A 26,922-nucleotide genomic window follows, 5' to 3' on the forward strand; every position below is an offset into this window, starting at 1 on the left:
TTTTATGAGTTTTATTTTTAAAAACAGCCTTTTCCTATGCTATTAGGGCCATGAGCCACCATAAATAATGGGCATTTCCAATAAATAATCCAAATCTTCTTGATAGACCACTAAATCAGCTGGGTGCTCCCACCTCAGAGCTCTGTGGCCATGTCGTGGGATTTGCTGAGCCTTCTGGGAAAAGAGGCCCTCAGGGAACACCTCACAGGAAGGGAGAGAACTAGGGGAGGTGGGAGCATCAAAGCCTTGGAGCTCCACAGGGAGCTCTCCTGCCTACGATAGAGATTACGCGACTGAAGAAATAGAACAAATTTTCGCAGAGTCCACTTGGGATGATGTCTTCTGGACAGGTAGGGCAATCTGCACTCAGGCTACTGAGCAGGACTCCCTCACAAGGTACAAACCCCTGAAGAGGTCTCTACCTGAGCCCCATGAGAAAATGGCCTAGCCTTCTTGTGCTTCGTAAGCCTTTAGATTTCAATTGCTACAGGGATGTAAAGGAGGAAAGTCAACATGAAGAGAGTACGAGTAGGCAGAAGGCAACCCTTCTCCATCCTTTCTATGCTCCTGAAATCCCAGGGCCCCCAGAAAGCCACCCCAGGTTAATTAGAGGCCATCTGAGGGTTTCCCATGCTCCCAGCTTACAGAAACAGGTTTCCAACAGAAGGCAGATGCAATCTAGGACCAGGAAGGACAATGAGATAGAATTCCCATGCAGAGCCATTACCCACCCCTTCTCTTGTAAGTGGTAAACCTCTGGAGCATTGCGTCATGAAAAAAAATGACTACAAATGGCCCAGCTGTACATTGCCTTGGAAAATAATTAATATGAAAGCCCGAGTCAGTCCCAGGGAGCAAGCTAAAAACTCAAAGTCTCCAGAGCTCCATCTTAATCATATGAAAGCAAAATAGCCAGCAAGAGATGCCAGCTGCAGAATCTGAATTTTGGAAAAGCAGCTGCTCCTAACTGGTGCCCCCAACAACCCAGCCAGCAGATATGTAATGTTGGCAATGAGACAAAATGAGTTGATATCCAATTGTACCTTTCAAGTAGTACCGCCCTGACACTGCTCTGGGCAGAAGGATGGAGGGCCTGAACCTGTGTGGCTGAGTCAGAAGGCAGAGGTGCCTGCTCCTCTCCCTGCCATTCCCCTAGGGCAGATCAAGCTTTTGCAAACAGCAATGTTTTCTGACAGCCCAACCATCTGGCCTCCCCTCCATTTGTGGGTGTGTGTGCAGGAGGGAGAGCGTCTCACCCTCCTGTGTGATGTTGTTGTCTTGTTTACGCCATGGGGAGGGAATCACCCGAGGAGAAACCAGCCATCTGGGTAATTAGGCAGCCAGTGGATCGCCTAAGGGATCTGAGCGCCCTAGAACTAGAGATTAAGAATAAGTGTTCCTGAGATACTCCTGTAGCCTCAGAGAGGTTCCTAGCACAAGGGATTCCCTCCCTTATAGTCAAGAAGATGGCTGCTCCTCCCAGACAAAAAGATATCAGACCCACTGTGCTATAGACCAAGGTGACAGAACCCCAGGAGCATCCTGTTTTAAGAAAAAAGGAGACTAACTAGGAAGGCAGCACCTGGGGAGGGAAGGAGGGAAGGAGGGAGGGAGATCCAGGATAATGGGTTTTGACAGAAAAATTTAAGTGGTTGGTGGGGCCAACCACTGAGATGGGAAGAATGATGAAAAGTAAGAGCTGTGAAGGAAGAATGAAGAGCTCAAAGTTGGACTCAGTGAGTCCTTGGAGCATTGCTGAGAACCATCCTTCAAAGTACCTGGCCAGCTCGGAGGAATCAGAGCCTCGAGCAAGTCACGGCCTCAGTGTGGAAGCCAGACTGGAAATGTCCCGAGTCCTTCCTGTTTCTGGTCTTCTGTGCTCTGCGTTACAATCAACTTACAATTAACGAGGCTATGATAGAACAGAGGAAGACCCTGAGCGGCAAGTCAGAAGACCTTCCTGTCTCAGTGTCCTCCGAGCCTTGCCATTCCATTTCCTAAAACGGCGCCTTCCCGAAACATCTGTTGTGAAGACCGACTGAAAGAAAGTGATGGGAAGCACCAAGCATAGTGCGAGGTCTCGAACATCTATCTGCTTTTATGATTATAGTGTGGCAAGGCACTCTATTAGACATTAACTTTTTCCCTCTTCTTTAGTGAGAGAGGTGACGAGTTACCTAAAAATCCCTGACACAGCTCTCTTAGAAGGTTGGGATGAGTACTTTGGCATCACGTAGAGTGGAAAGGGCCCCAGGTGTCACTGAGGGTCACCTCCCTCAGAGAGAGGTGAAACGAGGTCTCACGAGATCGGTGATTTGAAAGTTTAAGAAGACAAGCTGTATGCTCCCAAGGTAGATTTTCAGGCACAGAAAGGACTCCTTGTTTCTGGATCTACGTGATGGATGACATCCTGGAGATGTGCCCTGAAAGCAGGGGACCCTCAACTGCTTACTCTAAAGGAAAGGCTTATCCTTCCTTAAAGAGCCTGTTGGCCTGTATGGGATTTGCCATATGGAGGGACCATCTCAGCAGTGGCCCAGCCTCTTCAGTCAGATGGGACAGCATCCACTAGCAATGCTGTGTAGCAATGAGACCTAAAGGAAGGAAGGGTTGGCCATACTCCAGGCATTTCTCTTTTTAAGTGTGCATGTTGGGTTAACCATCTCTGTTTGTCAGGATCCCAACAGGAAACAGAATTTACCTCAGCTGGTTCAAAAAAGTGATTCTAACGGAGGCACCTCTCCTAACAGTGAAGGGACAAGAAGAAATGTGTTACTGGAACCTAAGAAGAACCACCATGGAGGACTCATCCTGCAGAAGCTATAATCATGAAAGGATGCAGTTTTGCCAGAGATGAGGGAGAAGAAGGAAGAAATAAGCTCCAATCTACTCTCCTTCTGCCCTCTGAGCTCCTTCTATTGCTTCCTGTTGGCCGAACCAGTAGCCAGAGTGGGGAGGAGCCGGGGTGACACAATCTGCTGGGCCTCAGGGGCACAGAACATGAAAGAGAAAGGTGGAGAAGGGTCTGGAGAGGGGACACGGCAGAGAACGACCACCATCACTCCTCTCCCTTCTCATGGTTTCAGTCTCTGGATTCTTAGAAAAGTCAAAGAAAAGGAGAGGAACACATGGGACTTCTTGCTAGCAGGAGAGATGAGTGCGTCAGTGATTAACTGGAAAAATGAAAGAGAGATGTTCCTACTTACAGCTCGAGTTTGGGAAGGAATTCTTGCCAGTTACATTAAGCAGCAGTGTTACCAGTTATATATAAGCAGCAGCGTTACTAATAATAGCTTCATATAACTGGAATGAATTGTTCCACAGACTTGGGCTAAAACCATGATCACAGTCGTTTTTATTAGTAGTAGCAGCCTCCTACCATCCTCTCTCCTTCTCAGACATTTACAATGCTTTAAGCCAACCTCACTGAGGGGGACCCTCAGTCAATGGTAGAATCCGCTCTCACCGCACCCTTCCCCTGGTCTCACAGATGCGGCAGGCAGGAGGATCTTCCTCCCCAGTTGCCCAAGGCCACCCAGGGAGGCAGGAGCTGGTGGCAGAGCGGCTACAAGCCAGCAGACCTGACTCAGGCCAGATTTCAAATTACCAGCACTATGGTCTCCCCGCATCCCCCAAAGAAGACATAGGTCCCAGGCTGACCACACTCACCCACACACCCACATGCACCCTTGCTCTGGAAGTACGTTCCTGTGTAGGCTCAGGCTGCAGTGTCGCTGACTCTCTGGGCCCAGAACTCTGAGCCAATAAACCCAGCACTTGACCCTGAACTCTAAAAACCCATGCTGTCCACATTTGATGGAAAATTTGATCCATCAATCTATACCTCAAATATTCTTCTTGAAAGGATTTTTCATGTCCCTGCAGCCTTCGGTACCGAGTTTTCCCCTCCTTTTTCCTTCCTTTCCTCTCTTCTCTCCTTAATAGGAATATATTGCCTTTTGTTGAAGATATGCTAAAACTGGGCGAAAAATTTTAGACTCAGTACTTCCTGGTGGCATTTCAATTCTTTTAATTATTTTTAACTTAATAAAGCATGCGGGATCCCCAAAGTCTGAACTTAGGGAGGTCTCCTCATGCATGCCGGCCTAGGAAGCACGCTATCAGAGCTTGCTCCCACTGAGTCTCCCTGCTCGTCCCCAGGGACTCCCACTCCCTGACATTCACATAGGTGGATGCATTGCATTTCAAATCTTTTGGAGCTTCCGGTGTGTTTTCTTTTGCTTTCCCAACACATTTAAAATTTTCTGAGGAACAAGGACAGCTACATATTACCAGGCAGTAGAGCATTATGGTCTGAGCAAGGATACTGAGGCCAGAGTCGCCACTTAAAAGCCACATGACCTTGGGCCTGTCACTTACCTCTCTGTGTCTCAGTCTTCTCATCTCTAAAATGAGAGTGTTAAAACTATTTACATGCTTGGGGCAATTCTGAAGATTAAATGTACTGATATATATTAAGTACATTAAGTAAAGAGTATGTGTGTGTGTGCGCGTGCGCGTATGCGAATGTACACACTCACATGCCCCACTATTAACTATGTGCCTTGGCCAAGTTTCTAAACCTCTTCAAGCTTCTCATAAGTAACATGCATGACAAACTTCCAGTGCTAATGTGAAAATTATGTTGGACAATGTATACATGATGCCTACCAATGTCTGGTACATGGCGGGTGCTCAGTAAAAATCAGGTCCTTTTCCCCATCTCTCCTTTCGTTCACTTCCCTGCACCCACTTCGGAAGCATCTGGGGCACTGACACTAAGTAGGCGGATATCTGCAATATTTAAATAACTCACAAATGCAGCCATTTCATAAGAATGGAAGACTTTGATTTGATGCAATAATCCTTTTTCAAGTACCTACAAATAAGCTCAAGCCTATAACTAGGAGAGAGAAGGATGTATTGCTCCGACCCACACACAACCCAGCGCTTTGCACATAGCTTTGAAAGGGAAAGGAAGAGGAGGGGGTGGTGGGGAGCCGAAGTGAGAATGATGCTGATAAAAACAAACTGCTGGCATCTTGATGGTTCAGCCTAGAAGCCTGGTGACAGCCCTGCCTCCTCTGCTCTGCCTCTAGCTAGAATAACCCCCCACAGCGAGAGGATGAATAGGCCCCCTTCTCAGTCAAGCCTGACCCAGCCCACGTTTGTCGCAATAAAACTCTACAGTTTTCAGGAGCACTGGACATCCTGCTCCCTAATGCGGTGGGCTCAGAAGCTCATTGCTTCAAAGGTACAGTATATCTCTGTGTCCTGACCCAAAGAGAGAGCTTCTATGGTCTCAGTGTTTATGCCGCCCCCCGCCCCCCACCCCCAAATTCATGTTGAAAACCTAATGCCCAGTGTGATAGTATTAGAAGGTGGGGCCTTTGGAAGGTGGTAGTCATGAGGGTGGAGCACTCATAAATGGGATTAGTGCCCTTGTAACAGAGGCTCCAGAGAGACCTCTACCTGCTTCCTCCAAGTGAGGACACAGCAAAGTTATGGTCCAGAAGAGGACCTTCACCCAACCCTGCTGGCACCCTGATCTCAGACTTCCAGTGTGAAGTTCTGTTGTTTATAAGACCCCCAGTCTGTGGTATTTTGTTTCAACAGCCCAAAACACAGAGGACAGAAGCACTCCTTGAGCTGACCTGCTTGGTGACCCATGTTGCCTGGCCTCCAGTGATGCCACAGCCCTGTCCTTTTGGCCTGGATGTCCGGGGTCCTGAGGTCTTGTCCAGCTCTTGTTTCCTATCCCAGGAACCAGGTCCTTTCCCTATAACCACCACCTGTGACCCTGTCAGGAATGAACAGGTCACTGGGGACTAAGATAGTCCTTGTCCAACCCGTTCATTGGGATCTGCACAAACCTCATTACTGATGTTTGCTGAATGGGGCTGCACACTTTGTACAGTGAGCTTTGACTGACCAGGCCCCAGAGCTTCATTTCCCTAGCAACCTGTTCTAGCACCGTAGGCTTCAGCCCAGCCCTGCTCCCGAGTCCTGCACAGCCTCTAGATTATAGCATGTCTCACACCCAAGCCCATGACTATTGCTATTCTGACAGCTAGGAAGACAATTACTGCTTTTATCTACCCCTGCTGAGTCAATCACTCTCAAGGCATTTAACAAATTCTGTCTTTCGTCATAACTCTGTGGCAAGAATGGACCCCAGAAAGGCTCACACCTGGGCCGGCTGAGGGATACTCCTAGGAAAGTGGTCCTCCATCCCCCGGCCTTTCAGAAAACACTTGGGAGCTTGTTGTTTACACCAGCTGTTTGCACCTGGTGGGCAAAGCACATAGTCACAGCCTCCTCATCAATCAGGAGATTTAGGGCGGGAAGCCAGATGGGTATGAAACCCAGCATGAGAATGGCAAAGGAAGCCCCTAAACCTGGCAGAATCCTCATTCCATTAGGTGGCATTATCCAGAGCTTTATGTCCCCACGAAGACCTGAAGCCCTACCTTTGCCTGCAGGTGTGCTAGTCATCCCCCATTGTGTATGACCATCTCCATTAGTATGTCTACTTTTTGCCATTAATGAAAATTCAAGTCTTCAGATATCTTTGTTGCACCTTTCAGTCACTCTCGCATTATGACAACTTCGCATTTGCCTTATACATCTCAGTATTTCCTCAAGTCCTTTGATAAGTAGGCAGAGTGGAAATAAAGAATATAGAAATGCTCACGGTAGCCTCTACTAGGGCTTACAGGATGCCTAGCCTATGGGCATTCCTTGAAAGAGTTTTTCTGAATGCACAAATTAAAAGAGAGATGATTTCACCAATAATCTGCATTGATAAACTTATGCTAAGATCTACCATGAGGCAGGCACTGTGTAGGAAATAAAGAGCAAAGTAAAACAGAGTAGCTGTTCTCTAGGGCTTTGTAGCCTAGTTGGAGCAAGTGGCAGAGACCTTTCCTGCTCACAGAATGTCCACACACGTACACACATTTTCTAATGACTTCATAATTAGGCTGGTTCTCACCAGTGCACTGTGAACAGTGATGGATGACACTTCCAGACTGAAGTATTTCATAGCCTCTGTGGGACCACCCAGCTCTCTTTTTCCCCTACATGGTGTCCATGTGGCCTCCATCAGTCTGGGTCCTTGAGCAACTGTGTGCAGCAGAGATCCCTGGCCTCTCACACTAGACATGTAGTCTGAGCAACAAATAAACAACTTCGCGTTATGCAACTGAGATTTTAAGATTAATCTATTGCCCTAGCATAGTCTTGTCTAATCTAATACTGGGATATACATCCACACCCACAAATACAGGAATGATACCAGACAGGACAGGACAAATTCCAGTGAATGGAGTAGATGATATACTCCAAGCTGACTCCCACCTTGTGGTTTATAAGCCACCCAGTCTGTGGTACTGTGTCCCCTCTGTTATGGCCTTTGCTGTTGCCTCTTCCTGAGTCCTCCTTGCAGATCTCGGTGTGGTTGGTGCCCTCCTGTTGTCCGTGTCTCACCTATAATGGTACCACTGCAACAGGCCTTTCCCAGCCACCTGTTCCAAAGCACACAACCCCAACGACTATCATAGCTCTCTGTTCTGCTTTCTCGCCCTCCAGGGAATGTTCTCGTCTACTGTCCATCTTTCCTGTCCCACAGTGTAAATACAAGAAGAGCAGGGACCGTGTCTTTCTTGTTTACAGCTGTGTTTCCAGAATTGAGCCTGGCACAAAGTAGGCACTCAATCAACGTCTGAGAGGTGAACAAATGAATGAATGATCTGTGGCCAAGTTGTTCAGAAGTGGGTAAGAGGAAACTCGCTGAGGGCTGAGTGTCCAGAAAATGATTCATGGGGGAGTTAGGCCTCCAGGGGTCCTTTAAAGGGAATGTCACTGGGGATCACTACAGAAGTTACAGCAGCCTGCGCAAGGCACAGGGGTAGAAACACACAGGGCAGTCTGAGGTGTCTGTGAGCTGAGTGGATTGGCTGGGGTGGAGGACAGTGGGAAGACGGTGGTTGAGAGCCTCAAATTCTAGTTTATATTTGACCTAAGGAGAAAAGGAAGCTCTCTGCAGGGGCTGAACGGCAGCAATGCCCCACCAATCCCATTTTTTAAGAAAGGCTAACTGGATTGGAGTTTCCAAGATAGATGCCCATAGAAAGAAGCTAAAAACAAAGGCACAGCCATTAGGCTATGACAACAGTCAAGATAGGGGTGATGATCCATGGAGAAGGAGGAGGAAAATGATTAAGGAAGGAGCAATAAAACTTGGCCCAGAAAAGTTCCCTGTTTGCCCGGTGCCATCCAGCTAAGAGTGGGAGGGAGGAGCCAGGTCTAGAACTCACAGGTTTTTTCCACGACATGAATTCATTGTTCCTTCTGCTACACAGCAGCAGTTGTGAGCCCTCTGGGACCACCCAGTCTGAGACCGACAAAAGCAACAACCTGGACAATGCCTGCAGAGTTCCTGAGTGGAGACCCAATACTCTACTTCAATCCAAACAGTAAGAAACTTACATCAAAATAGCACAAAAGACCTTTGTGTTTTAGAGGTAAAATCTGAGTTCGAATCTTAGTATATGAGGATGTAATAATTCCCTTGCTGAAAACACATGGTTTTTGCAAAGATGAAATAGGATAATAGAATTTCTTTTTTAGTTTAAAACTACTTTATGAGTATCACTATGATGAAGGACAAAATGTACTTGCTAGAATTTTATCTCCTTTCTAGAACTCATAGGTTCTTTCCACTGGACAGATTTTGTTGTGGAGAACTGAATGCTGGTTTAATAGCCTGGGGAGACCTGAACTTTTGGGGTGTGGAAGGGAGTGCTATTAGAAGCAGCTGTAGCTTTATAGAATGGAAACTGTTTTATGGCTCAATGCAAAGAGAATTTGCCCAGCCTTGAACATGGGAGGTGCTCACTAAATACTTGCTAATGAGTTTTTAATTGTCAACCACTCCATTTATCTTCTGTCTTTATCACTATCTGGAGCTGTGTAAGAAAAGTGAAATAAAGTAATGCAAATGGACAGCAAGTAGACATTTCTCCATCATCACCGAGTCTCGGTTCCTCTCTTCCCTACTTCCTGCCCACACGCCCAGTAATCTCCCTTACATTACATCTTCTAGCCTCTCGCTACTCTGTGGCATCCTATATTCCAGCCCGAGTAATTCTGAAAACATACAGCTGCCATCACATCGCACTCTTCAAAAAGTCTTCAGTGGGGATGGAGCTATTGAGTCAGGAACTGTTGAGGCAACATTACTTTCCACTGCTGATGTTTCTTCCAGGTGGAGGGAGTGTGATTAGTTGCAATGTCCTGCCTTATCGCCTCCCCCGCTTCACTCATTTCTCCTCTTGGGTGACAGAAGCGAGGAATAGTTTATCTCATTGGTTACACCGGAAGGTGACACTGGCATTCGTCGTCTACCCACTTTCTCTGCCCTTTCTTCAGGGAGCAAAGTGCCTGCACTAAGCTGGTGTTTGTCTAAGACCTGCAGGGCTGCCTCGTCCACTGTTGCCCACCAGGGTAAATCTGTCTGGAATCCACCATTAGGAAGCTATCTGGCTCTCTTCCAATGCAACCTTTTTCAGCTTTAAAGGTGATATCCTGGCTTTTATCTATATCTGTCTTTATTTTATTCCTCAGCTGGTTCAGTACTCAGGCTGGGATGATGGGTACTTTTCACTGAATGCCCTTTCGAACTCCTGCAAACACTTTTCCATTGTCTATGAAAATAAGCAGAGTCCTCAGCATGGCATTTGAGGTCTTCCACCAAAAAAAAAAAAAAAAGGCAGATATCACCAACTCTCTGGGCCCAGTCCGCCACTATGCTGTGCCTCAGACATGCCACAGACCCTAGAACCACCCCATACCGGCTCCTCCGGCATCCTGGAAATGCTTCCTGTTCTCTTTCTTCCATATGCTGAGCTCTGCTCCTTTGGCTCCCTGGCATTTAGGCCACCGACATCCCACCCACCTACCCAGCGTACGAGCCCAGCCACACACCCCTTCTGTGTGCCTTTCCTAACCCCGAGGGATCTGCTCTCCCTCTTTAGGGATTTCTCCTTCTGTTTCCTCTGCCAGGAATCTTCTTCTTCTGCCCACTCCCTCCTCCCTCTGCATGTGCCTGTCTGACCACCACTTATCTGTGAGCTCTCCAACTGGATGCCTTTCCCTCCGAAGCCTCCCCTGAGCCCCCAGGAGTGTCGGATGGTCCTTTTAAGTGCTTCCATAGAATCTCATGTACCACTAAATACATGTGCTTTACTGAGGTAAAACGCTCTGACTACTTGTCTTAAGAAGCGTATGAAGGAATACAGATAACACTTACAATTATGTACCTGCCTAAAGAGAGCAGAACTGCCACTCTAGATGGTAAATTGCCTGTATCCACATAGAAACCAAGGTAAATGCTTACTATGAATAGAAGCGGAGACGGGGAAAGGCACGGAAAGAGTAACTGGAATTAGTGAAACCTTTCCGGAATTCTCTGGTCCTCCGGGGAAAGCTCTCTTGAAGAGGGGGTTAGCCTATCAAGTGTCTTAGCTTCTAACTGGTCAGTGAATTAAAGACATCGTATCATTAATTCAGCCTCCCACAGGTTATTGAGAAGATTCCGAGTCCTTAGATTCAACTAGGGAAAGGGGTACATCCGGGCCACCCAGAATAAACCAGATGAGGAAAGGGTCTCAGCTCTCAGCACCCACCCCCTCCCAGCTAACAGGCACAATTGCCAAGAAGTAGTGTTCAGGCAACAGCAGGTCGCGGCTCAAATGACACGTCTGAATATTGAGGCCACTGCATTTTTCTCACCGGCTTGAAGCTTGGGAAGTCTGATACGTCTCTTTGAAGTCTGCTCAGTGCATGGGGAATGTGTGGATTTTCTGGGGCCTCTGACAATATGGGGATAGATAAGACCCTCTTGGGCTCAAGTATCAAGAGGCTTTCTCAACTTTATAAATGCTGCTGGGAAAATGAGGAGAGCTAAAACGCTGTGATTTCTAACAGGAAGTGATGAACCTGTCTTGCATCTGAGGTAAGTAAAAAAAAAAAATAGACCCATGAATTATTCTTAGGGGATAGTGAGACAATCAACTTGGGGCTGGAGGACTACCAATAGAGAATGTTATTAGAAAAATTTCTGCCTGAAGGGAGGCCCTCGGTAGGCCCGCCAGCACATAACCACTGTACCTCCTCATTTCTACGTTAAAATGCACTCTACAAAGCATCTCGTTCCCGTTCTTTTTCTCATGTTGGGTCATTATCACCCAAAATGCTGTATACATTGAATAGGCTCCCATGTTCAAGGGGGCCTGGAGCAAACACAGATATGGGGGCACGGTACCGATTTTGGTGAGCCACTTGGCCACGGCGCCATAGATCTCATCCAGGATGAGGATGACCACGAGATTGATGATGACCGCTGTAGCTGTCACTGTCACCCGGACATTGGAGCGTGTGGCCTTGTTGAGAGACAGAGCAGCTGCCGTTGTGATACGATACACAATGACCGCAAAGACAATCGAGAATGTCAGGGCGATCTGTGCAGGAAAAACAGGGAGAGTCACACATCCACGGACCATTATTGAGCACCTATTATTTGCTTGGCCAACAGTACTATTTGCAATGTCAGGTATTATTTATTTGGATTCCACTGGTGAGCAATAGAGAACTGCAAACCCTCGGAACTCTCGCGCAAATTCCAAGTACAGGTGCATTTTCCAGGAGAGGGTGTCTTCCGTCTGTATCAGATTCCAAATGTCCCACGACACACACAAAGAACTAACAATGAAAACGCTGGAAACTATGGCGTGTACAGCACACATGACGTGATTGCTTTCATTAGAGAGCTTTCATTTTATCTACTATGGAGATAAGATGAACTCCTATTAAATCATCATAAATAATACTTGGAAATGTATTAAGTGCTAAATGAAGAGTTTAGTTGTTAAAGAAACCGAGAGTACAGAGGAGCGAGTGGATCTGGGTACTCAGGGAATAGTTTGTGGAGCAATGGGATTTAAATAGGACTCCGTGAAAGGAAACAGTGAGCCATTGAAGGTGTTTGAGCTGAGAGTGGGTGAGTGAGAGCTTGATGGGGTGGGTGCAAGAAGGTTGCCCAAAAGAGAAAAAAGGATGAGAAACTAGGAGTGAGTGTTTTAAACTCTTGGTCCTCAGGATGAACAAACTATTACTCCAAATTTCTCTACCAGACAATTTGAAATGGAGGACTCAGATTTCTCATTTGGTGCTGAATCTCTGGCTGCTATGTTTAAAGGAAAGTTTAGCAGCCACTTGACCTCAAAGGGCCCCCATTTCCTCTTTCTAGAACCTAAGAATAAGACACTCTCCCAGACCAGCTCCCTCCCCTCTCCCATCACAGCCAAGGAAGCGCCATTTCCATGAAGCACAGGATGTAAGGTGAAGAAAGTGCCTTGAGTAGGTCTCTTCGAGGGGGAAGAGGGAGGAGAAGGAGTTGCTAGGTGTTTAATCTGCTCAGAGAAAAATGCTCATTTGTATCAGTTAAGTGAAGTCTCCTTTTTTAGAATTCTTTCTGCAAAGGAAGCTGTTCAGGTCCTATTTCCTCAGGGGAGCAGGGAATGGTGAATTGGGCACTAGCTGTGGACGGCTAAATGGAAAATATGGGGAGAGAAAAGGGCAGGTAAAAAGGTTTCTTTGGAAAAAACAAACTGTCCAGGCCTGCACATTCTCTCCCTAGAAAGGAGGGGCGGGGAGGGGGCCCTGGCTTGGGCAGTGCTTTGCAAACAGTGTGAATGACACTCTGGTGGGCTGCGCGAATGGGGAATGGGTTGCAGATGTGTCTGAGGTATGAATGTCTTCAGACCTCTGGGGGTGGGGTGCCTAGAGGTGCCGAAGTCTGGGGTGTACTGGTGGCAACCTCAGCTGTTTACCCCCGTGTGCTTTACAAATATTAGTGTTTGCTCTGTGGGCCACGGTGTGACAGAGAAGCCGCCCTAAGGAAGTGAGGATGGCAGCCTTCTCTGAATAGAGGGAGGCCATGTATGTGTGCACGCAGCACACATGTGTGCTCACATACGTGTGTGTCAGGGTGGAGGAGAGGTGAGATGGGAAAATCACTCTGTGGGGGGCCCCTCTTCTGATGCAGGGTTGGGGTGGGAGCCACAGAAACACTCGCCTCCAGGACTAGGGAGGAATGGCTACCAACCACGTAAGTGGGGAAACCTGGACATGACATCATCACTCTCCAACCATGCAGACATTTTCACTTCCCATTCCTCTGGGATTGTCACTGCCAGACAGTAAGGGCCTGGAAAACGTGGTGTGAGATTCTTTTCCCCCAAAATCACTTTTGCAGTGAAAGCCAGTGATGGAAGTAATGATGAGACAGGGGCGGCCAGGGCATCCAAGATCGTGTGTGTGTGAGTGTGTGTGTGTGAGTGTGTGTGTATGTCTGTGTGTATGTGTCTCTGTGTGTGTGTGTGTCAGTGTGTGTGTGAGTGTCTGTATGTGTGTCCATGTGTGTGTCTGTGTGTGAGTGTGTGTGTGTGTGTGTGTGTCTGTGTGTGTGTGTGTGTGTGTGTTTGGAGTTGGGTTTGGGGAATGACTGGAGGAAAAACAACAATGGCAAAAACATCCTTTGCTTTGGAGTCTTGGGGGTGGTGCATGGAGAAATGAACCAGCGAGGAAGAGATCAGCTTCCATCCTCCTTCTCTCAGAGGCCCAGCCACCAAACGGGAGAAGGAAGAACACTCTTCCTCGCTACTCAAAGCATGATCCAGGGGACCTGCTCCATCGTGATGCTGGGAGCTTGATAAACATACAGAATCTCAAGCACAACTCCAGACATCCTGACTCAGAATCTCCACTTTAACAAGATTTCTATTCAAGTTCCAGAGGCAATGCTCTCCTCACCTAGGAAAGCCCTTCTTCCCACCCTCCTTACCTCCCCAGCCCCACCTCCAACGTGCCCCTACCTCCCCAGCCCTCTGACGCTGTTCTTTGCAATTTTATCTGGTTTCGATTTTCTATTCCACTATAGAAATTAGACTTTGAATCTCTCCTTTGGTGTTTCCCACAAACACTTCAAGATTCACGGTTTTCAAACTGTAAGAGCTTGGAGAGAACCAACCCAGTCCCATGACCATTTTGGAGATAAGGAAACAGGTGTGGAAAGTGAAGTGATTTACTCAAGGTCACAAGGCATGGACTACCAGTCTAGTCTCTTGGATCATAGAATAAAAGAATTTTAGCATTTAGGGATCATCCATGTCCAGCCTTTGATCTCATATATAAGGAACTAAGGCTCAAGAAGCAGTAATGTGATTGGTCCAAGGTCTGGAGGGTACACGGCAGAGCTGAGATACTAATGGTGATAACATCATCATCAACAACAGCTGATCCATTTGTATTCTCTCAACGTCATTATTCAGTGCACATTATCACAAGCTCTAACCCTTATAAAACCACCTAAGACGTGCCTTTTCTAAATGCAAATTAGTGATATCCAGAACCCTGCACTAGGGCTGCCAAGTCTACAGTCCCATTCTGACATTAGAACCCATGTCCAGTACTTTTCCTACCATGCTGGCTCCATTCTTGATTTTGTTTATTAAAGTCAACAATTTTTTTCTAATCACTCATTGTGCAAACCATTGTGCTGCGTATATTTCATGTTTGTGACCATTCTTCGCCAACTAGGCCAAAAGTCAGGTTGATTTTGTACTGTCCTTTATGCTCCTGCCGTTTCATAGAGGTGCCTCAGGTGTGAAACGTGTTTGACAAAGATTTGCTGATCCTCAGCTGTAGGCAGTCTAGCTCCCCAGCACATGGTCCTTGTTGCTTTGGGCGTTTCAATTCATAGCTTTACTTCTGAGCATAGCCAAATTGCAATGGAAGCCTACAGAATCCAGAGTCCTACTTGATGCTACAAGAGAGAGCCAGGAAGGAGAGTAGGTCTGGTCCCTACCCTCCAGGACTTGTATTCTGAAGCAAAGTTGAGAAAACCATTGCACGCAGAAAACAGGGATAAGCCGACTAGTAGCTAGACAGAGTCATGGGCTGTAGGACCATTTTCTATGGGAAAGGCTTGGAGGAAAGTATAAGGAGGAGCAAGTAGAAATGCAAAGGCAGAAGTGAACTCGAGGAGAAGCAGCTAGTGGGAGAGCACCCAGTCCAGAGCATGGCACATAACGGTCCCTCGGTTTTTAAAAATACACACATCAAGGACTTTATTGTTGACATAACAAGTTGTCTCTGGCACCTACTTAATTTATTTTCCCATTCGGTCATTCATAAAATATGTCTTGAGTATCTACTATGTGCCAGTTACTGTTTTAGGTGGCAGGGATATACTGTGAAAAAAAAAAAAAAAAAACGCAGACAGAAATTTCTGCCCTCATGGAGTTGATCTTCTAGTAGGGAAAAGACAGACAATAAATGAATTAATAGGTAAAATATATAGTATATTTGGTGTGAGAAATACTATGGAAACAAATAAAGCAGAACAGGGACATAGGGGAAGGTTACAATTTAAAATAAGGTGGTCGGGAAAGACCTAGATGAGACGGTGATGTTTCAGCAAGGACCCAACTGAGCAAGAGGAGAATTGGAGCAGAAGATGGGTGGTGGAAAGGAGGAGGGTCAGCCCTGTAGTATAAAAATGTTGTTGCTTCTACATCTCATAAGATGTGAAGACTTTAGAGAGTTTTGAGCAGAGGAATGACATGATGATTGGACCTAGATTTTTAAAAAGATCAGTAGAGGTACAGTATAGAAGCAGGGAGATCATTTAGGAGGCCACTGCAAAAATCCAGGTTCTGGTGGCTGGTTCCCAATACACAAGTATAAATAGATGATTGTCTTGGGCATGGGAGGGAAGCTCAGGCACATAGCTTAGAAAAAGGACATTGCCTCTGATAATCCCCTCACACATCAAAATGAAACCAAAAGAGGGTTAATTCAAAAAGGGAAAAACTTTAGCTCGACACACTGGGTTGGAAAAGAAAGAGAAAATTTATCTTTGCCCATGCTAGCCTCTATCATGGTGGGAAAAAAGGACACAGCATGTGGCATTTCTTGGCTCTCATCAAGGCATGAAAAATATCCCCCAGCAGATCTGCTAGATCGGCATCCCTAAAATCGTCCCCATGGTCATTGTCGTGGCATCTTCTGCCAAGGTTTAGTCACAGAGGGTGAAGGAAGGAGGCATTGGTATTTGATCATGGAGTTTATGGCAGTAGGTGCCTCTGCCTTCCCCAAGTGTCACAACAAAAGGACCCTCTTTCATAAACACGACTCTGACCCCTTGGTTTCATGTTCCACACACTGTTCTAGGGTAATGCCCTAGTTCTCTCCTGTGATGAACCAGACTGTGAAACCACGAAGGGGTTGGCCAGGGCCACTTCTGAGGGACAGGGTTTTGCTTCTCTTTTTCTCTCTGTTCTGTTGAGAACCTACATTTCTCTGCAGTCCCATAAATAGGGAGGGAGTGGGTTTAGTTCCACTTCATTTTTATTCTAAGAGTATAGTAGCCCTTTGGAATTCCAATTTAATTTGGTGAGGACTTCCTGTTAGAATCCCCACTTTGATCCAGCCATTTCCCCTGATTTCTATCCTCCTTGCCCCAGAAAACCACCAAAACCAAAGCTATTTGCCTAGATGGAAAAATGTCCTCAAGGTAAAAGCAGCTCCCATCCTCCTTTAGAGTTTAGCCTAGTATTCTTCACTGTCCTGTCAGCCCTTCTAGGCTTTAAAAAAATTGAAAAATATATTTATCCCCCTCCCTTTTTTTATTTTCAGCAAGATGTGATGTTACAAATATCTTAACCTACCAATACTGGAGATAGAAGTCTATTTTATATATCTATTTTCCTATTAATGTACATATGGGTTATCAATAGACGCCTTAAGGGAGGAATTATTTTATTTTCCATTCCATCTCTAGTGCTAAGAATAGTGTTAAGCACATAGTTGGCACCCATTACATATTTCTTGAATGAATGAACTCTGACAACAACATGCATATTGTGGGAGGCTTTGAAGTACTAAATTAAACTTTATATCATTCCAGCTCAACACATTGCGATTCACCACATGTTCCTGAGTAAGGTCTACATGCCTTGCTCTTGCTAAGCAATGAGAAGTTAACAAATGTGGACGTCTAAGTCCCGGAAAGGCACCCATCACCCCTGCACTTCATCTGCGAAACGAGTTGTTGAATTAGGTATTTCATTCACTTTTAAAATTTTTGAGACTCAGACATGGTTCCTGTCCTCCATGGTGCTGACGGCAATAAGAACTTTGGGCCAGGATCAGTTACCTGTAGCCAGTAAGTCCAGAAAATTATTAGAATTTCAATTCCATTTTTTTTTTTGAACAAGCAATTTCTTCCCCACTCCTTGACTAATGTGTCGTCCTGCTTAGAAATGCTGTAAGGACACAACTCTCCTTTGTAAAACAGAAGCTCCAGTCTTGAATACTAGGAGTCTACCCAGTAAGAGAGGGAAGATATCTTAGTGACCTGAGCTCAGTCCTCTGAGTTTCACCTTTTATTATTTTCAGCAAGGTAGGGTGTTTTAAATATCCTCGATTACTATTGGCTCTTCCATCCTGGCTTCCAAGAATGACCTGCTACCTCCTTATTGATCTGACTCAAATATAAATCACAAATCCCTTCCTTACCTTCTCTGACACAGCTGAGACCATCTGGGTCTTTCAAAAAGGCCCTCCCAAAGTCTTAGAGAGAACACAGAGAAATAAATATAGCAACTATAGGGAAACTGAAGAATCAGCTTAAAAAGCCCAGGCTGGCTGTCTCCTATGGTTTCCAGCCTCTGTTCTATTCCACAAAACATCAGAGAAAGCCATCCTGAACAGGCTGCCACAGTTCTGCTGCCATCTAACCGGATTAGGTATTCCAAGGTCTTGGTCTGTCCAATGAGGAAGGCATCATCTCACAACCTACCCCCTAGAAGTTCCAACTTCAAACATCTGTGGTCAAGGCTGAGAAGATAGAAACCCCTTCTACCCTCTTCTTTCTGAAAAGACAGAAACTCCATCGACAGCCACTGATGGTCACTGACCCTCCCAGATCTGATTTTCTGTTTCAGGGAATCACCTTCCCCTTTTCAGGTGACTGATACGAGCAATGGCCTCACTATCAGATAAGTTCCTGTCCCTCTACACAGGGACTGTGGCTTCATCTTTACTAGTCCGTGGTTATTCCTATAGCATAACAGAATAACATACCCACAGTATTCACTTAACAAGATCTGACATGCATAAGTCATGGGCAGGTGTTCCCTCGGAGAAATTACCATGAACAAGATGGAGGCGAAGTTCATCAGATAACCTGGGAAACGATCTTTCCAAGTGAGCTTATCTTCATCATCCTGGGGAGAAATAGAAAATTGGATGGCACAAATAAGATATAATTTTCTCTCAGTTTTGGATAAATTTGCATATAATCAATTACTAATCACTCCGTATAGGTATTTTTCTAGTCTCTGATGCCTTACCTTCCATATCAACAACAACCCTCCTAATTTTGTGATGTCTAGATAGCCTGGAAAAACTATGGTGAAAGAGGAAAAAATTTGATTTCAGCTTCATACTGGGCTAAAGTTTTAGTTGAACCATTTATAAGCTCTGTCTCTGTGACTTTGAACTTGTCTCTTAACTTTTGTGACCCTCTTTTTTTTTTCATTATAAAATAGGCAGTCACAGCACCTATCTTGACTACTGCACAAGATGGTTTTATTTGTTTGTTTTGTTTTTGATGAGAAAACGTGAAAATGGCAACAAAATGGACAAATGACAAGTACAACCAAACCACAGGGTGGCATCCTAAAATAGAACATTCTTTAAATAAAACATCAACCATTGATCTTAGATGCTAACAAGTGTAGAAATCACCCACAACTTCTGTTCTTCAAAGAACCTACATGTATTGTCATTTGTTTATTCCAAAATGACTATGTTCTCCCCTGATCACAAATGCAGACATTTCGAGGTGCAGGTTAAGCTGATGCCTTGCAGTCAGTATGGCTGAGAACCCGACCTTTCCCCGTCGGTCTGGGTCCAGTTCACCCAGGCCGCCCTCCTGCAACAACCACATCTCCGACCAGAGGCCTCCTTCAGCGTACTCTGAGGACCCTCGTGTGGTCAGACAATGCCAAAAAAATATGGATGGTAAAAATCTCTGTCGATTAATCGCCATGTAATTTTAGTCTAGGCACTTGATTTCTCTGAGCTGCATGCAGTTCCATAAAATTAGAATTGATACAGTGTTAAGGCTGTTGCGAAGACCATCTGCAGCCATGTTGGTAAAGATGCCGTAACAACGGCAAAGTGCTCTACACTGGTCAGGAAGGAGTCCTGCATTTCAGCAACGTGTATGAATCAAACTCAGCCAGGGAATGTTCCCGAGCCCCGTGCTCTATTCTCTCTTCCCTCCTCACCACGATTTCAGAACACACCTGAGTTGGCTCTGGCAACAGTGCCATCTAGCCTTTGAAAGCTTGTACTGTAGGCTGAGGACCTTCTTGACCTAGAAGACTTCTTTCTAAAAACCTTTATGTGTCCACTGGGTGCCAGGCACAGTGGGGAGACAGAAGAGAGTGGGTATGACCACTGCCCACAGTGTAAGGGGCTCGCAGTCTAAGGAGATGGAAATGACACCCATATACCAAAAAGCTTCAGGAAGCACTTGCCAGGGTGGGAGTAAGGTAATCTTGGGCAGAAGCCTATAGGGAACTTGAGGAAAAGAATGAATGATATGTCTTTCTCATTGCAGGTTTGGAACTGAGCACAGGGCTGAGCTGGCTTAACAAATGGGGGTGGAAATGAGTGTTAAGGCTGAAGTCATTTAGTAATTAGAACTTTCATTTACAGGTGATGCAAACAAGGGATACTCAGTTTTTCATAGACTCCGTGATTAAATCAGGTCTCTAAACTCCTAGCCCAGCACTTTCTATCACACAATGAGAAGAAGGTAAGTACAGGCTGTGACCACTCTGAATGAGTGAGAACATAGAAACCTATTTCTATTAGGACTGGAACAAATTCATATTCTTCTAAATTAGGCCAAACATCAAAAGGGAGTAGTACTTATTTTTTCCTACTAATTGCTAGTTCCGTTCACACTAGGGATATTTTCCTTTAAGATTTTGATAAGGAGAACTGAAGATGGGCTGGCAGATAACAACACTCAGTAGGAATTCCGAAAAGAAAAGGGGGTGGGGTGTGCATGACAGGGCTTTCCCTAAGGCCTCCCTCATTACAATGAAGGCTTTGATGAACCTCTGACTCTTCTGCTCTCTGGTCTAGAGATGAGAGGTTCTGCTTTAAAATCCAGCAAACCACATGTGTTTCGAAAGATCAGTGATGAGTAGAAAAAAGACTGAACTCAATTCATAGGTTCCATGCTACCAGTTCCTCCCCAGGGAGGCTCCAAGCGTGAGGAACAGAGCAAGGAAAGGTAGAAAAACCTATGCTTGGTCCCTGAGATGAGGGCAAGGGGCGCAAAACATCACTCAGTAAGGGTGAGACTGGGTTCAGAGTGGCCTTCAGGATGGAGTTGGTCAGGCCGGAAGAAATGAAGGAAAGGGAAGTATGAGTAGAGGAGCAAGAAATATGACCCAAGATGAAACAGGCTCAAATAAATAAGTACAACTGTAGACGGTGACTAATAAACCTGTGGGAGGAGTCAGGTAACTGAGATGGCATTATTTAAGGTTTCCTGCCAAGTGGTTGTCCACCTTCTTCAGGCCAGGGACCAAGAGGGATGAGATGACTTTGGACCAGCTCCTACCCTGCAGTGACATCTCTATCCTGGAGAATGAATTTTGGCTCAACAAACATGGTCTGAGCACCTTGGAGGGCCGGTTTCTGTGCTGGATATGAGGACACAGTGAGGAGAAGGCTCAGCCCTGCCCGGAAGTAACTCAGAGACCACCATGGAAACAAGAAAAAGATTTCAGAGCTAACGTTGGTAAGGAAGGTAGCACTATTATTTTGCATAAAAATGAGGCATAACTAAAAAGCAATTTGACTTGGATGTCCTCTCAAAGTAACTATCTTAAAGAAAAATAGTCATTTTGATACAGATGTTCTAGAATTTGTTGACAAATCACCTCCTCTCATGTTCATACCGATGGGCTCTTTCTTCTGGAAGTCATTATCCAAACACAAGAGGCTGAGAGAAACACAAAGATTACAGACTGCCTTCCAAGCTCCCAAAGTTACTAGGAAAGATGACAGTGGGTAAAGTAGACTTTACATATAATAACTGGCTCTGATAACTAAAGCTAATTAAAACTCTCCACTCACTAGCACATTACAGATGTGAAGATTCATGGCAAAATGCCATTAATCTCACTATACTCTGCATAATAATCACATAACTAGCCTGTGGAATAATAGAAAGTAGCTTTAGAGCCAGATTGTCAGAGTTTAACCCTTGGCTTTAATACTTACTTAGTCAAATGACCTTGGGAAATTCCCAGGACTTCAGTTTCCTCATCCGTAAAGTTATGATATTCCTTATTTGTAAAATATGTAAAATAATAATATCTATCACACCAAATTACTATGTGTTTTGTATTAATTAGCTAACCTAAAGAGAGGGCCACATTGGTGTACCTGCATACAAAGGTAAGTGATAACTCTCAGCCCCTCCCTCTCCTTTTAAAATGGAGATGACATAACTTGTCCCACCTAAGTGGCATAAGTATTGTGTGGGTCACATGAGTGAGTCACATGCCTGTGAGAGAGCTTTGTAAACTACGAAGTGTCATACAAAAGTAAGGTCTCATCAGCTCACGTTACATCAAAAGCAGGTGATTAGCTAACGTCACCACTGTTAAGACATGAGCCTAGCTGTCATCTGTGTCTGCTTCTTGATCTTTCTGAGTCTCTAATAGCAAGTAGCACAGTGATTGATATTCATGTAAAACCTCAGAAGTGCCCTTTTTGCAAACTAAACAATTGGAATGTACTCACTGAAAATGCAGTAAGTGAGAATACTAGTTAAACAAATAAATCCCTTGGAGAGCAGTTTTGAAATGTGGCTAATCATCCCTGAGTTGGTTTTTCTAACCTAGTTTTAAATCAAGATGTAATTTACATATAGTAAAATTTACCTCTATAAGTGTGCCGTTCTGTGAGTTTTGATAAACATACACTGTTTTTTGACCATGACAATCGAGATATAGGACAATTCCATTATTCTCAATATTCGCCGTATGTCCCTATGTAGTCCATCTCCTCCCCCAATCCCCAGCTCTTGGTACCATCTGTTGTCTGTCCCTGTAGCTTTGCCTTTTCTAAAATGTCATATAAGTAGATTCTGGAGCCTTTTGAGTTTGACTTCTCTTACTAAGCGCAATGAATTTGAGATTTATCCATGTTGCATGTCTTGGGATTTGTTCCTTTTGATTGCTGAGTAGTATTTCAGTGTATGAATGTGCCACAGTTAATTTACCCATTCTCTAACTGAGAGATGTTTAGATTGCTTCCAGTTTTTGGCAATTACAAATAAAGCTGTTATAAGTATTTGTGTACTTACTGGCTTTGGTATGATCATAGGTTTTCATTTCACTTGGGTAAACACCAAGTAGTAGAATCGCTAGGTCATAGAGTAAGTGTATGTTTGATTTTATAAGCAACTGCCAGACTGTTTTACAAAATGGTTGTGCCATTTTAACCAGTAGCAAATGAGAATTCCTTCCTCTACTTTATTTCTTCTCTTTAAGTGAACTTTTCATTAAGGAATAGTTTTAGATTTATATTCTCTGCACTATCTTTGAAGCTTTTCCGTGTATGTATGTAAATACACACACACACACACACACACTCCATACCCAGTTTCCCAGGTTACATTGTATGGGTACATTTTTCATAACCAGTGTACAAATATTATGTGTTATTATTAACTAAAGTTCATACTTCATTTGGATTTTCTTAGTTTACCTAACAGCCTTTTTTTTATTCCAAGATCCTATCCAAAACACATTTAGTCACCAGGTCTCCCTAGGCTCCTCTCGACTATGATAGTTTCTCAGACCTTCCTTATTTTTGATGACCTTGACAGTTTTGAGGAGTACTGGTCAAGTATGTTATAGAATGTCCCTCCATCTGGGCTTGTCTGAAGTTTTTCTCATAATTAGACTGAAGTTGTGGGTTTGGGGGAGGAAGACAACAGAGGTAAAGTGCCATTTCCATTCCATCATATCAAGGGTACAGGCTATAATAAAACCTATGACTGATGACATTAACCTTGATCAGTTGGTGGAGGTGGTGTGGTCAGGTTTCCCTACTATGAAGTTACTCTTTAGTCCCTTTTCATACTTTACTCTTTAGGAGGAAGTCATTGTGAGCAGCCCACATTTAAGAAGTGGGGAGTTATATTCCACTTACTTGAGGGGATAGTGTCTACAGTTTCCCCTAGGTTTTTAATCCAGATTTTTATATTTTGGACCTACCTAAAGCGGGCCTGTAGAGAAGAGATGCTCAGTCACACCAGTGTTAAACCAATGCCAATTACTCTCAATGCGAAAAAGAGGAATGAAAATGACAAAAGCCTAGTGATCAGTAATCACCATGGCTGGAGCAGAACTAGATTTAGGAATCAAAGGAAGCAGGCTGTGGTCCTCTTTCTTTGGGAAAGCGAACAAGGGGCAGGAAGCTGAGCACTGTCATCATTACCAATAGCTCTCCATCATCCTCTGCCTCGCCACCACCAGCTAATAACAAGCGGGTCAAGAATAGATAGGGTCAGAATGGTTTCTCTTACAATGTTCATACATTGAGCCTATGTTCCTGCAAACATTTTAGGGGGCAGTGTCAAGAGGAAAAAATGATGGATTTGGAAATACAAGACCAGGGCTTTATTCCCTGTCTCTACCTATTTATTAGCTAAGCAGACTTCAGCATTTTGTCTAATTTCTCTGTGCCCTTATATTCTCATCTTTAGTGGGATGGCTTGTAAACCTGTCCTACTGAGCCCTCAGTGAGTATGCCACATATGTGATAGTACTTGGAAAATTGTACGTTCTGTATAACTGTGAGTTATTACTATTCCTGTTTTTAGACAAGAAGCATTCACTGAAAATCAACTATGTACCTGGCATTGTGCTTGCACTAGGCACTGGGGATATGCAAAAGAAAAGCTCACATTCTTTGATCTTAAGAAATGCCCTAACTCTAGAAGAAACTGAGAAATATGAATACAAATTATGGTGTGATATGACACGTCATGAGAACACAGAGGAGGGAGTGACTACCTGCCTAGGAGAATAAGAGAAGACGTCAAAGATGAGGGGACATTTTACGGTGATTAAAGGATGATAAGCATTTTTTAGGATGAGAAGAGGGATGAAGGTATGTGCCATGTTCAGAAGCACTGAGCTATTGTAACATATAGTACTGCCAAGTGGTTCAGAATAACCAGAGGGTAAAAGGTTTGTAGACAGCAGCAGGGTTTTAGGCAGAGAAGAAGCTTAAATCACCTGACCTTCCTGTTTCATTTGGAGAGACATCCCTACCCTCCTATTAACTGCCAGTCTCCCTATGTTTCTGGAGGAAAGCAGGGCACAGCCTAGACACTATGAAAATTCATGAAGCCAATGGTACGTGGGAATCAGATTGACAGTTCCTCACGCCTTTCTCCAGGACACTTGGTCTGACTTGATTTCCTGAGACAAGGGATCTGACCATTATAGCAGATGGAAGTCTTCTATCAACCCGGAGGTGACTAAACCCAACACACCCAACACCCTCCTGGTCAGGGGCAATATCATGGAGAACCAGCGATGAGGAGGGTTGGCAGTGCCTGGATAGAGTTTCTGAGGGAAATCATGACTTGGTTAAACCAGGGCTGGTAAAATTGCATAACAGATGGAAGCTGGTCCCAGATAGGGGTCCCATGGAAGAGCAGTATTGGGAGACTGACTTAAAATGGGAGTTAGGTGGAACACCTGGATCAAGAAAAATCTTGATCTTGATCTAGGTTCAATTTTGTCTGAGTAAGGGTCAAATAGTAGTAGTTTGTTCCAGTGTCATCGTCAAGAATATAAGCTCTCAAAGTTGACCAATGCCACTCCCAAGGTTCCCATGCTGGATGCTTCTATGATGCATCATGGTTTGACATGGAAGATTGGAGGAGACATAAGTAAATGGAAGACTGGGAGGACATTTGGTTGAGAAGGGGTAAAATACTAGGAAGAGAGGGACAATGAGAAGAAGTACAAGACACTTTTCCATTAGAAGGCCCTTGGGACACTGTCAAAGACGAAAATCCAGGAAAACCCAGGAACTCAGGGCTCTGGGAGAAGGTGAGAGGTGACAGTCTGGTCTCATGTGGCTCAGGGGTCTCAGGCTTCATGAGCTTAATGCATTTTCATAAGCTGGCCCATTATGTGCACCAATTACCCAGGGTATGGCAGACACGTTAGCTCAGTTTCAGATGGAGCTTAATAATTAAGGCAGCCAATGTTATGAATTCAGCTGCTCTTAGGATGGCATGTATCAGAGGGCAGAGATGAAATGCAGGCCACTTTCACTAAGTAAATGAAAGCCATAAACTGATAGGAGTTATGTTGTGAATTCTGGAGCCCCCGAGATGTATGCTGAATAAAACGAAGAAGGAAAAGATAGTGAGGCTCAGGGCTGGGGCCAGCATTCTGTGAAATGGGCCATAAAGTTGCATTTGAGAAAAGCATTATTTGCTCATTTATCTTCTTTCTTTCCCTCTCCTCATCAACTTTTTCTTCTTCCTTGCTAGAGCTGAGCATCTCATCAGCCTGGTTACAGAGCTAGTGGTGCCCCAGGAACCTTGCAGTGTAGTCTAGTCTGGAGGCAGCTACCTGGGGTGGATTCCAAGCTTGGGTATTTGCTGACTGTGTGATCTCAGGCATGTTACCAACTTCTGTACATCTCAATTTCCTCATTCAGAGAAACAAGATTAAAAGTAGTGCCAACTACATAAGATTACTACTGTGAAGATAAAATGAGGTAGCGTGGAACATGCATGGAACTGTGCCTGGTGCATAGTTAGAAGCCATAGTTACCTAATATCCTTATCATCATCATTATTATTATTTCATCCATCAGAGACATTAGGCACAGTCTCCTTGTCAAAGTGAAAAGGAAACCCCAAGTTCAATTTGGGCCATGCTTCCTACAGCACAGACCCAGGGCCATTCTTTCTGTTTCAAAGCCACACAATCATCCCGTGTGACCTCGTTCTGCCGTTCTCAATCCACTCTCCTCTCAGACACAGCTGCTCAATGATCTCTGCTGGGTGAGCCTTCAATACCTCTCACAAACAACACTTACTCTAGGAACGAAGATCCTATCAACTTTAACATCTTCTTTCTCTCTTTAGTTCTCTTTCCTAAAATAGCTCCTTCTCCAGGAAGCCTTCAGGGCCTGACCACAAGCATGAGGCCAGCATTGGACTGCATATCCCACCCGTCACTGAGCTTGAGACCCTAGATCACTATCACCATCACGTCAGCCCCCAGAATGGTCTTGGTCCACACAGCCCAAGTACACACAGCCTTTCAGGCTCAGCCTCCAGGTCCTCCCCATTGGTCATATGTGCTTGACCTCCAGAGCTATCTAGAGATAGAGAAAGACTTTTAGGGACAGAGCCTCCATCTAGGAGGAGAATCTTGGCAAAGGGGAATGAGGCAGTCACATGGCACAGCACCTAAGTCTACAGGCATGCCTGAAGCCCATGGTAGAATGCAGTGTAATTTGTGGCTGAAATGGAAAACATTCTTTAATCCTCCCACTGCTTGGTTTCCCTGGCAGACACAGAAAAGCAGACTCTGGCTCCCTTTTTCCTGTCCTGAGGATCAGCCTGCTTACTCGGCTCCCTTTGGCTCCCCAGACAGCTTGCTGCCTAACTTACACTGCTTCCCAGTGGGCTGCCTTGGGCTTGCTGAGTTCCAGTAT

At 44.9% G+C, this 26,922-nt stretch overlaps 1 protein-coding gene across 1 annotated transcript in view; it reads right to left on the reverse strand.

Annotated features, from left to right (window-relative positions):
- ANO2 (anoctamin 2) overlaps positions 1 to 26,922 on the reverse strand; it is a 280,595-nt gene that overhangs the window by 55,491 nt on the left and 198,182 nt on the right. Inside the window, exons 15-16 of the mRNA XM_015591465.2 lie at positions 18,279 to 18,353; positions 11,327 to 11,522 (exon numbers count right to left, since the gene is read on the reverse strand). Coding sequence (XP_015446951.1) covers positions 11,327 to 11,522; positions 18,279 to 18,353 — 271 coding nt within the window. The remainder of the gene's footprint in view (positions 1 to 11,326; positions 11,523 to 18,278; positions 18,354 to 26,922) is intronic.

Source organism: Pteropus alecto, unplaced genomic scaffold (assembly GCF_000325575.1).
Source record: "Pteropus alecto unplaced genomic scaffold, ASM32557v1 scaffold94, whole genome shotgun sequence".
Classification (NCBI taxonomy): domain Eukaryota; kingdom Metazoa; phylum Chordata; class Mammalia; order Chiroptera; family Pteropodidae; genus Pteropus; species Pteropus alecto.